A 12,244-nucleotide genomic window follows, 5' to 3' on the forward strand; every position below is an offset into this window, starting at 1 on the left:
ACCGGTAAGAGAAATCTGATCTTCGAATATGCCATTCTTTGCTCTGAACTAGAGGCCAGCCTGCAGCCACTGAAATTGGCCATATGCTCAATAATATTTCAACATACAAGTATATTTCTCTGGTCCTTATAACACAAGTCAATGTATGTGTCTTTCCACATGTATTTTTAAAAGCACATCATTACTGGAGACTTTAACTAGGCATCATTAGCCAATTGCTATATCGTGAAAATGGAAACATCTCCCTAAACCATATGCTTAACACTAGAAATTAATGGATACCCAATACCTAAGAGAAGATCGAAAAAGCATCCAGCAGTTTGACTGAGATAATATATGCACTAAACTCTATTCTCTGCCATGGGGTATCAGTTAGGTCTGTTCTCAGGGTCCAAAGTGTATCCAGAAGATTGACTGAACTCTGAAATGCTTTACCTTTGACATACGTTGGCTAAGAACTAACTGGGAGTTCTCAGTACTGAACCTGGCCATCCAAGAACTGGGATAGAGGTGAAAATCAGGGGGAGGTTGTTTTGCTTTGCCTTTTTGGACCTCATTCATTAATCCAAGATATTTCATTAATTTAAGAGAAGCAGGAAATAGCGCTTAAACAACAATTGCATAACTTAGAGTACTGTGAAAGTATTCTGTGACCTGCTCCCTCCTGTTCCTACTAACGTACGCTGTCTAATTCAGATTTCTCTGGGATGATTATCATCTCGTGAAAATTATGTTCTTAGGCAAACTATATGTTCTGCTAAACAAAGGAAAAGTTCTCACTAGCATCTGCCTCCAAGTTCATTTTTAGGAGACTGCCACAAGGAGCATCTAAATTTAGCAGTGTCTAAATTCACTTGAAACAGTCTAACCTGAAAGGACCAAAGAGAACTGGTTTATAGTTATATGATAGATGGGAAAGTTTGGGCTGGCAGAGTGCTCAAGAAGCAAAGTGCTCAAGCAATTCAAAGCACTAATTGCTTACCGAAAAATTCACACCTTCTGTCATTTGCCTGCTTCTCAATTACATGCACTGAGTATATGTGTGTTAGTTTACATATATACATGTACATATACACGTTTGTATGTATGTATATGTGTATACCTACACATACACAATTGGTATATACTGCATAGTGCTTAATGTATGAAGTGGGAACAGGAAAGCTGTTAGTGCAGAGATAACTGATCTCGGTCCTGTCATTTCTGGTGCACTTTCCTTGTTAACTCATATACTCTCTAGATTTTTCCCATAATTCAAAGAAATCTACTGTGTAGCAGAAGACTTAAGTATTTTTTCCTGAATCTTGACGGGGTAGTTAAGTCATGCTTTTTTTCACTAGAACTTGTATCTGCCCTTTGTCTGCATGAGTTTGGAAGGAAAACGTTTTTGATAAAACTCAGAACTAAATAACATGTTGTCCCAAAAGTGTCCTGCTATTCTCAGTGCAATAGTGACAGATCACTGCAATGTAGGCACACAGAATTTTTTAAAAATTGTAAAAAAAATTGAAGTGTTTAAGGGAGAATTTTAAAACTGAATTGAAACCGTTGTTCTGTGGTCTCTCACCCAAAGACCTTTACTAATGTTAGATTCATTCTCAGAAAGAAAATAAAAGCTAATGAATACATTTTCAAAAAGTCTTATAATTAACAAAGGTAGTTTTTTTCTGTCTACAAGGACATCTCCATTTTGAAGCACAGTATTCACAGTCTATCTCGGGATATAGGTAACTTCTTTTTCCGTAACTTCTTTTTCTTAAGGCCTTGCTAAGTGCCTTAAGATGTTAAAACACTCCTGGATGTAGTTCTAACTGTTCTAGACACTGGGTAAAACCAGATTTTGCATTGGGAACTCCACATTTTGCAGAAGTAAGAAGACAGGTATTTATTGATGGCTAGGTTTTAAAAGTGTCATCTCTCTGAAGCTGCTCAGAGACTAAATGTTAGATTAATTCCAATTTGTGATTGGTAATCAGAGAGATGACAATTTACTGCAGGTGAGGGATTTGCTGTTGCGAAGAAACTGTCCAGATTCTCTATGTGAATTTTTACAATGAGGGAGAGAAAAGTGTGTATTTAAATTGTGAGCTTCTTTGTGTTTTGTGAGTTCTGTGAGCTGGAGTCATGAAAGTCACTGGAGTGATGAAGCTCACGCTACTCTCCACAGCACTAGGATTGGGCCCTAATATACTCAGTATTTCTTATTTCACTGCAATTTTTTCCCTGTTCTTGTCTAGGACAGACTTGCAAATTTTATGACCTGTGTTATGGGCTCACTTCCTCACAGATGTGAGTTTTGGGGAGCTTCATACAAAGGTGAACAGTGGTAAGTTTGGTCTGAATTTTTAAAAGGAATAGAGAAAGACTAAATCTCATGAAACTAAAATGCTCTTGAGCCTTGGGGACTACACACTCAAATACCATTGTCATGGTGGGTCACAGCTGAGCCTCTCTAGTATAATAATACTTAGCAGCTACAAAACACTTGTCCTCAAAGTATTTTATAAGCACAATCTAACTGGCATCTGTTTCCACCTCCTTATGAGAAAAATTAGCTTTCATTTCCACTGTGGGGAAACTGAGGTACAAAACTCCCAAAACCCTGCCACAGACTGGTAGCATGATGGGAGCCAAATCTGATGCTCAGCTTTCTGCCTGGGACAACACAACCCAGATGTGAGGCACTGGGTCCAGCAAGCATGAGACTGAGACTTCAGTGACTTTTGGATGTTGAGATCCCTTAAGCTAGCTGAAGTATAAATATATGTTGGGTCTGTACATGCTATTTCTCCAAAGAGCCTATGGCCATTCCTCTGGACTTCCCTACCACCAGCTCAATTCCTTTCAGAGATAGCTGTCTGTCCTTCCACCGCTGCCTTTGTAAGGTGTCTGAATGTCAAACTGTTATTATTTCAATACCTGACTGAGAGAGTAACAGAGACCTGGAGGTTTTTTAGGAGGGTGTATAATTAGCCGATCAGTATTATGTTACCCTGTTCATAACTTAATAACCATTTTAATACAGATGGCACACACAGGGATAATTTCCTAGGGTAGCCTAGCAGTATATTACAGAGACAGTGTGTCTGAGGGAATCTTTCTTAGCCAAGGTACATTCCACTAGCTAATTCTACCTGCTGTTTTCAAGATGATTTGGGATAATTCCATATCATTTGCAAAATATTAAAACCCATTTATATAGGATGCCAGATTTAGAAATACACCGTCTGAGTTATTAGACATATTTTGATAAATCTGCCATGAAAAGTGCAAGACAAAAAAATACCACTGTGTTTTCCTTGGTATTTATTTTTTGCTTCCCTTGCTATAAATACACCAGGTTTTGGTTTTGGTTTTTTTAATCTGGCTAAATTTGTTATATATCAAAAAGGCCAGTATACCGATTTGTGCATTTTATCTGTGGTGACACTACAGAAGCCTGCAAGCTTATTTACACATACCCTGTGTATATTTATTTGGCTGGGAAGACACATACATTTGGTATTGCATCCAAAATTTCATGTATTTTTACTCTGTTGGTGAGGTATTTCATGCCTATGTATTTACCTTTTGCAAATATCTTTGCATTACTCTGTTTCTAGAGGTTGTATTTCTGTGGACACAGTCAGGGTATCTGTACATACATAACTAAAACGGTGTAATTACTTTTACTGTGTGCACAAGAGTGTTGTGTTGCCAAAGTGTGAAGATCTGATGTACGTTGTGTTTGAACGTGCAGGCATGAGAGCAGTCTGAGTGCTTTGACGTCTGTCAGTACTTGATTACATCTATTCCTTTTTCTCCTACATCGATCCTGGTTTTTTGCCTGTCATATAGTTATTTTTGTCACCTCAAACCTGAGACCAAATCCGAGTCCCTCCAAGAACAAAATCAACAAAATCTGCACCCTAGTAGCCGGGGGAGAAAATGAGGAAGGCGGAGGGGGGCAAATGGTTCGCTAGTGCGAAATCGATTCTGCTGCTGCCCAGCCTTCTGCGAGATCAGGGATCAGACCGAGTCGGGGCCACAGGGACCGCGGAGAGCAGTGCTCCCCAGCCGGGTAAAGAACCGCCCGGCAAATTTAGCCGTTCCCTCAGGCTATCGATGAGGAGTGAGCCGCGGGAGTGGGTGCAAGGGAATCCTTCCTCCCGCGCTCAGCGGCTCGCGGCTGTGAGCCCGGCTTGGCAGAAGATGACGGCAGCCTTTCGGCTCAGAGTTCTAACACCCTGGCGAGGCTGGAGGTCATCTACACCCCGGTAGGGGTGTTCGAGGGACACGGGAAATCCCGGCTCCGCAGCCCGTCACCCCTCCAGCCTGAAGAGCACCCAAACCTTGCGGCAGTGCCGGGCTGCTCGGCGGGAGTTCAGCTGTTCTGGCAGCAGCGCTGCCCCGGCCCCCGGCTGTCCCCGGGCCGGGCGGCAGGCACAAGCTGCGGCCCTGCCGCAGCGAGCCCCGGGACGGATCCGCGCACCCGGTGCTCGGGGCGGCTGCTGCGGGAACGGGCAGCTGCTTTCCGTTCCGCTGCCCGGAGCTGGGCTCGGAGGTCACGGTGAAGCCAGGGAGCTCCCGGTGAACCGGGGCGGGGACTGGCGGGCTATGCCCACGGGTCCCGCTGCGGACAGGGGACCGGAGAAGGCTGGATCTACCCTGACCGAGGAAGGATTAGGCCGTTCTCGCCGTTGGAAGGGGTTTTATGGGGCCGTAAAGATGTGACTGGGCCGCGAGTGCGGGGTTGCTCTTACCTGTTTATGGAGGAGACGCTGGGGACCGTGTCGTTGTCGCAGATGCCCTCGGCCAATAACCTGTCCCGGATCTCCCAGGCGAACATTGTCGGGTTTTGTCTTTTGTACTCGGCGATTTTATCCACTACTTTGGGGGTGGCCACTTTGGGTTTGGAGCCTCCGATCACGCCGGGCTTGATGCTTCCCGTCTCGTAATACCTGCACAAAAGATGGTCAGGGGCCTGTCGTCCTCGAGCACCCAGAGCCCCACTGACCCTCAGAGCACCCCGCGGACCCCTGCCCCGTGCCCCACTTCGGTTTCGGCCCGCGGGTGCGCGGCCTCGGGCCGTGGCCGCTCGGGCGCTGCATATCACCGCTCCGCGAGGCGCCAGGCGGCATGACCTGGGGCTAAGGCAATAAGGCAATCCCTTCGTCTCTCTAGGGCTCGCTCTCCCTTTTTTTTTTTTTTTTTTTTTTGTTTGGTTTGGTTTTTTCCTTCTCCCTTCCTTTTTTTTTTTTTTTTTTTTTTTTTTTGTATGTGTGTGCGTGTATGCTAGAAGCGAGGGGCGCTGCCTCCTCCTTCCCCCGCTTTACTCGCACACACTTCTTTTAGTCTTTTAGGCCCTTGGGTCGGGAAATTAAACAGAAATCCTCTCCCCGATGCCGCCGTCCGGAGGTGAAGCCCGCCGAACGCGGGATCGGGCCGGGCGGCAGGGAAGGGGGCGTGGGGAACGGGCAGTGGCGGGCTCGCACTCCCCCGCCTGGATCTCCCGGCCGGCCGCTCCCGAATAGGGGCGCTGGCCGGGCTGCGGATGCAGGAGAGCGGTTTATCCCGGCCCCGGGGTCCCTCTAAAGCGAGTGCTCGTACAGGGCAGCGCCAGCCCCCTCCCCGCTGTCCATTAGCTCTGCTGCCCGCGGCGTTTCTGTCCCGGCCTTCTCCCGGCACGGCAGCGCGCGTAGCGCACGCACCGGCACTGCCGCCTGCTCACACCGCTCCTCATCTGAGCGGCCGGGCCAGGGCCCTGGGTCTCCCTGAGTCGCCCCTAGGGATATTGCACACCTCATTTGGCGATGAACGGTTACCGCGGGCATTTATTTATTTATTTACCCCGTTGTTTGTTTATTTACCCGTGTATTTGGTAAGGCTGCTTACGGCTTGTTGTGAGTTAGGATTTTTTGTTGTTGTTCCTGATGGAATGGGGATTTTTGGTCGTTCTTTCGTTTTCTTTCTCCCGTCCCTTCTCATTCCCTCTCTCCCACCCACTCTTCTCGAATTATTTTGTCTTCCCAGGAGTTTTCAAACACCGCCGGTAAGGGAAGGGGGAGGCGGGGGAGAAACACGTCCTTGCCAGCTGGAGGAGGGGGCCCTGCTCAGCCGCGGGCTCCCACTGTGCGAAGGTGCCGGGGCCGCTCGGGGTCGTGGCGGGGAGAGCCCGGTGCCGCGGGAAGGGCGGAAGGTCATACTGGAGCGGGGAAGGGATGCAACGTTGCAGTCTCAGGGGAGGGGAAGGAGCTGCCTCTTTCCTTACCTGCCCAAGATCTTGCTGACACAACCGTGGCTGACCCGCAGCTGCCTGGAAATGTCACAGGGTCGCACCCCCTGGTGAGCCAGCTCCACTATCCTTTGTCTCACCACGTCAGGTAGGGGCCTGCCGTTCACAAACACCCCCCCGAGCTGGTTCACACCCCCGTGCCCTGCTGGGGAAAGAGAAATAAAAAAAACACAACAACCCACGCACACCAGAAACACACCGTTAGTCGTGGATTCTTTACCACTCGCACTGCAAATTCCCCAGTCATTACAGATGGATGGAGGTGATGGCGGGGGGTCGAGAGTGAGGAACAGGACGTGGGGAAGTGAGAGAAGATAGACAGAGAAGAGAGAGAAAAGATAAAAGAGAGCTAAAAAGAGGAGAATAGAGAGAAATAGAGGAGAAAAGAAAGAAAGAAAGAAATAAGAAAGAAAGAAAGAAAGAAAGAAAGAAAGAAAGAAAGAAAGAAAGAAAGAAAGAAAGAAAGAAAAGAAAGAAAAGGATGGAAAGGGAAGGCAGAATGAATTTTCCCGAGACGGAGGAAGATTGTTCTCCACCTTCCCGCACGCCGCCCTCCCTCCCCGAGCCGCTCTCCTCCTGCGGTCCCGATCGGGATGCCGGAGCGGTGGATTCTCACGGCCATTGTGATGGGCCGAACATGGAAACAGCGCCCGCGCCCGCTCCTCTCCCCAGAGCAGGGCACCGATGCACTCCCAAACTCTAGAGCTCGACCTCTTAGAGGCTTCGGGCGGACTCTGCCGCAGTCCCCCTTCTCTTTACTCCTGGGCTTTTTCTCTCATTTTCTTTCCAGGATTTTCTATCACGTTGTCAATTACAGTTCCTCCCGAACTCCGCCCTCCCTCACCCCGCGGCATGTCCCCCATCCAAGCAGTCCTAGCCCGTTATTTTGGGATGCGAGTTGAAAGGACTCACAGAGAAAAAGAGAAAAGGGAAAAAATGGAGGGAGAGAAAGAGAAAGAAAATATTTTGAGTCCCGCAGCTAGTGTTCCTTTACAGGCAGACCCTCTTTCTCATTAGCTTTCGATCTTAACAGGAAAAAATTTCCAGGGAAAAAAAAAATAACAGACTCATACTGTTTCGGGTCTTTTTTTTTTTCTTCTTCTTCTTTTTTCCCCCACCATACAAATCTAATTCAGGGAGAATTTAAATTCTCGATTTACTTCTGTTTTCCTCTTTCCAGGCGAAAACCTGCTCTCTCTCAGATAGGACTGCTAGGATCTCTTTTTTCCCCCGATCTGTCTTTCTCCATTTCTAGAAATAACTTGGGGAAAAAAAATAAGTATGCACCTGCTAAGAGTTGACACGAGAAACGGAGTGATGGGGATAGAGGGAAATATCTCCTTTTGGGACGCAGTAAGACATTTGGTCGTGAATGAAACGTCTGCGTTCGAGCCGAGAGCAGTTTGCCGTTGCCAGGGCATGGGGAGATGCCCGCTCGTAGGCGATACAGCTTCGCTGGCGCTGCTACCTGAGCAGCGCAATATCCAGCTGATATAGCTGTGGAGTGCACTCTGTATTAAAGCTTTCCTTTCACACAACCCTAACCTCCTGTATTTTCCTCGCCAAGAGATCTTAGTTCGTTTTGCAGTTTGCTGAAAAATGATCTGTTTGTATTTTCGTTGAGGTTTTTTTCTCTCCTGCTTCTGACACTGACTTATTGGCTCTGAACTTAGTGGAAACTCTCATTGCCCTGCGATCGATCCAAGTCCTTTCGTACAAATAGAGTTTTTCCCATCTCCCCCACCCCTTCAGTAACACCTTCACACATCCCCTCCCAGCCCCATCGGCCGGGGCGCCGGCTGGCTTTCCCGTCGTTCCCCGCTCAACCCGGGTTATGTTTTGCATTCTTTTGTTAGTCTTTTTAAAAGCATATTTAGGGTTTCAGAGGGGAAGGGGGATATTTATCTTCTTCCACTAAAACCCGCTGGTATATATTGTTGAGTTATTCCTCCATTTGTTCAGAACCCCTTCTGCACATGTTGCCTCTAAAGTTACAAGATAGCAATTTCTTCGGCAACTCCACGATAAATAATTCAAAGCGCCTATTATAACTCGCATTACAAAGTATTAAAGGGCAACAGATGCAAAAAGATTAAAAATTAATAATTCAAATTATTGCAGTCCGGATATTTTTCACACGAGTTTGTTTCATTCTGCCCCGTGGTTTTCTAAGATTCTTTCTATCAGATCAGTCATATATTTACGTGTATTTATCTGCATGTGAGTGCCGGCATCTGTATGTGCACAGACTCAGTTGTGCCGCTGTCGTACCGATCGCGGGCGCTGTCTGTATGTCAGGAGCCTGTGCCCGCATCTCTTTAAATTGCTTAATAATATCCAGGTCTGTAGCTCTAGAAATACACTTTAGGAAACTAATCAAATGTTGGTGGGGTCTTTTTGTTTAGATGTAGTGTTCTTTTGGGGTTTTTTCCCCTAATCGGAAGCCAAAAATTGGTCAGGAATGTCCCTGGAGTTTTTAAAAAATCAGCGACAGTGAAATGCCTCTTTCGTCTGCTGACATGTTTCGGATCGTACTGGAGCCAGAATTACTGACATCGCGTCTGGAAACAGATCACACTGCTGAAAACTAAAAATAATGTCTAAAGCACGGAGTGTTTGCTGTTAAAGCTCTTTGGAAATCAAACCTCACATTTTAAGCAATGTATTCTGGAAATCAGTATTGGGAAACAGAAAGGCAGTTACCTACTTCCGCGTTTGGGGATTTAATCTTGGGTTTGTATTTTTGCACCTTCCTTCTCAAGGCAAAATCGGGATTTTTTTAAAAGTTCAAGCATTTCCATTTTCTATCTTTTCGATTTGTGTTTTATGCAGTGGGCAGGGCGTGTCCTCAAAAGTTTCGGTGTCAAAAGTTACAAATTGCTCTTAATTATTCATTTCCTGACTCAACATACTCTCAATCTCGGTTTTCTATTTGTATTTTTTTCCTCTTCAATTTAAATCTTGGAATTATTTTCTCTCCTGCGGTTTAATTAAAATCACTGGAAATTCCTTGATACAGTCCCTGTTAAAGGAGGCTTTTCACGTTCCTTCGTCCCCCTCTTAAGAAAGCCTTTAAAAATTGAAAATGTAGCATGAATGCCCTTTCCTCTGTACCAGGAATGTATTTAAAATTCACACCGGGTATCTGGTAAATAAACCAAGAGGGATCGTGACTTCTTGGGAGCCTCCAAAGCCACTGCATCTCCCTGCCATACAATTGTCCTATTTTTCCCGCAGTCCAACCTTTCACCAAAAGAAAACGACTCACAGAACAGCCACCGACTAACCCGCCATTAATTCGAAACTGGCGTCTTCCCTCTCTGCCACCGAAATCCAAAATAAAACAAAACAGCATCGCATCGCGGGGAAATCTGGGGGGTTAAAGCAGCGGAGCGTTTCGCGGAGTACCGGCCTGGCCGGGCACGGACAGGAAAAGGGCCCGTCCCGGGGGCTGACACGAGTCAGAATAAACTCTTGTTGTCTGAGGGGCGATGGAGAAAGTGTATTTGCGGAGCATAGCTCTAGTTCGGAGGGGGCTTTCCTTCGCGCGCTCAGGGCACGCAGCACAGGCACAGCAGCACTCAGACCCCTGCCCTCGGACTGGGGGTCCTGGCCCCCGCCGCGCTGCCGGCACGGAGCTCTGCTCCGCTCAGCTCCCCTCAGCTCGGGGCTGTCCGGCATCCTTGCTCTGCTGCTCGGGCCGGCAGTATCTGTTCTGCCGTCTGAACGCCTCCCTAAGCCCGGTATCTACCAGGGTGAAAAGGTGGACCTGGAGGAGGATCAGGTGAGGAAGGATGGCTGGGGAAGGAAGAATGAAAGGATGAGAAAGGGACAGCAGCGGAAGGAGCCGGGCTCCAGTACTCACGGTGCATTGCTGAGAAGGGGTCTGCTTTGCAGTGCATATCCATGGGGAGGCAAAGGAAGGGGAAGAAATCGGCTGAAGCCGCCGTGTCGCCTCTAAAACTCAACTTCAAGACTTAGGGGAGAAAAAAATTGGAAAAAAAAAAAAAGGAAAACAAAACAAAAAAGAACGCGAGGAGAGGAGGGGAGCGGCGGGATGCGCTGGGCCCCCGGCCCGGCGGAGCGGGCAGCGAAATACTTTCCGGGGGGCGGGAGGGCTGCGCCGGCCTTGGGGGAGTCAGCAGAGTCCGTGGGAGCGAGGGACTGGCGGCGCCGGGGGGCAGGTGGGTGTCATGGCTGGGAGGGCTCAGAGCATCCCCGGCGGCGGGGAGGGGGTGCCGGAGCAAGGTGCGGCCGGCGGCCAGGCGGCAGAAGGCTCAGGAGGACGCGGCTCTCCCTCCTCCTCCTCCCGCGGTCCGGGGCTAGTTCATTTAAGTTCAAAGCAGAGTAGCAATCCCCGGGAAAGCGGCGAGCGGCGGGCGGGCGCGACCCCTCCTCTCGGCCGGGCGGCGGATCCGGCGCCCGGCGGACTTTCGCCCGAGGTGGGAAGTGCTTGCGAGAAGCCGGGGCCGGAGACTGGAGCCTCCGCTCCCGGTGTGTGTCTCTCTAAAAGCCGCAGCGCCCTCAGCCCCCCGCCCGCCTCCCCGGAGATGGATGACTTGTCAGACAAAGGCAATAGATTCCGACACTCTCTGATTCGCCAGCGCGCCGAGCCGAGCGCGGCCAGGAGAGGAGAGGGGAGAGGAGAGGAGAGAAGAGAGAGGAGGGCCGGGCCGGCGGCGCTCGGCGCGGGGGGGGCCCTCGCCTGCGGGACCGGCGGCGGGGGAGCCCCGGCCGTGCGCTCCGGAGCGCCCCGGGCCGTGCGTGTGCGGGGCGGCGGCGCCGCTGCCCGGCCCGCTGGAACGGACGTGAGCCCCGCTTTGTTGTCACTTGCGGCCCAGGATCCTTAACTCCCTTATTTAACACAAGCACACACGCCTTGCTAGTTTCACCTCCCTTCTCACGCTCAGCTTTTTTTACCGGCGACGTTACTCGGTGCAAAGCGGGACAGGAGGGGGATTCGATACACATCAAGGCTTCCGTGCGGCTTAGTGTGGGAGAATGAAAGAAAGGAGGTGAGGGGGAGAGAAGGAGGAAAAGAAAAAGGAGAGAGACAGAAATAGAGGAATGTTTAAAGAAGGAAAAGAAAGAAATATAAATAGAAGCCAGACAGAGAGAAAGAAAGAACGAGACATAGAACGTAAGAGCAAGCCAGCTTCTTGCACCTCTTGAAACCAAGAGATTAGGCCCGTTTCACTCATTCACTTATTGCAAAGTTTTCCCTCACATGCATTTGGGGAAATAACAGCAAATTCAGCCTCACACTTTCCACATCTCTGCTGCTTCTCCCTCTCTCTCCCAATTATTATTTTTTTTAATGTTAGAGTGGGATTTTTAAATTATTTTACAAATAAATCTACTGCTAAAATAGACAGGGCTTTGACCTAGCAGAGAAATATAGAGCAAGTAAGAAACACCTTCTTAGGGTAATAGCCAGGGGCAAAAAGGCAAGACAGAAATTGCTGTGATCTCAATTTTGATTTTCAGACTTGAGAGTTTACCATCACCTGAAATATACTTCCTTCTCTTTTCTTCCTTCATTCTTCCCCATCCCTCTGCTTATCTGTCACAGAACAGGCGCCCCCCAACCTTTTTTTTCCCCCAACCACTCTAAGTAAAGAATGTCTGAGAGATCTTTATGAAATATTTTCCACTGTCTCATAAATCATTTTGGCACTTCAGCTGATGTTTTATCTTTCTCTCTCCTCTCTCTCTTTCCCTTGTGTGCAAAAAAAAGAGATGATTTGGAAAAGAAAATTTTTTTGTTACACCACGGGGATTACACAGAAGTGAGCCCTCGGTGACTGCGGGGCTGAGCTGCGGACAGGCGCGGCTAAGGCGGCCCTGCCCGCCCCTGCCAGCAGCTCCTGCACAGGGTGAATTTTCCACGGGACTGGGGGGCTCTGCGCTGCCCGCTCAGGATCTGAGCTGCCGCCCGCCTGGAGAAGGCAAAGGCACCGCTCCGTCTCT

At 48.7% G+C, this 12,244-nt stretch overlaps 1 protein-coding gene across 4 annotated transcripts in view; it reads right to left on the bottom strand.

The window, feature by feature from the left end:
- The window catches only part of PAX2 (paired box 2), an 82,829-nt gene extending 72,587 nt beyond the window's left edge, over window positions 1-10,242 (bottom strand). For 2 of the 4 annotated variants that reach the window (XM_050976476.1, XM_009087365.1), the window contains exons 1-3: window positions 10,140-10,182; window positions 6,251-6,416; window positions 4,743-4,940 (exon numbers count right to left, since the gene is read on the bottom strand). In XM_050976476.1, the coding sequence (XP_050832433.1) occupies window positions 4,743-4,940; window positions 6,251-6,416; window positions 10,140-10,182 (407 nt within the window). Of the gene's footprint in view, window positions 1-4,742; window positions 4,941-6,250; window positions 6,420-10,139 lie in introns of all 4 variants that reach the window. The other 2 variants (XM_009087363.2, XM_009087364.2) reach the window with 2 other exon arrangements.
- Window positions 10,243-12,244: the final 2,002 nt, after the last annotated feature.

Source organism: Serinus canaria, chromosome 6, assembly GCF_022539315.1.
Source record: "Serinus canaria isolate serCan28SL12 chromosome 6, serCan2020, whole genome shotgun sequence".
NCBI classification, from domain to species: Eukaryota; Metazoa; Chordata; class Aves; order Passeriformes; family Fringillidae; genus Serinus; species Serinus canaria.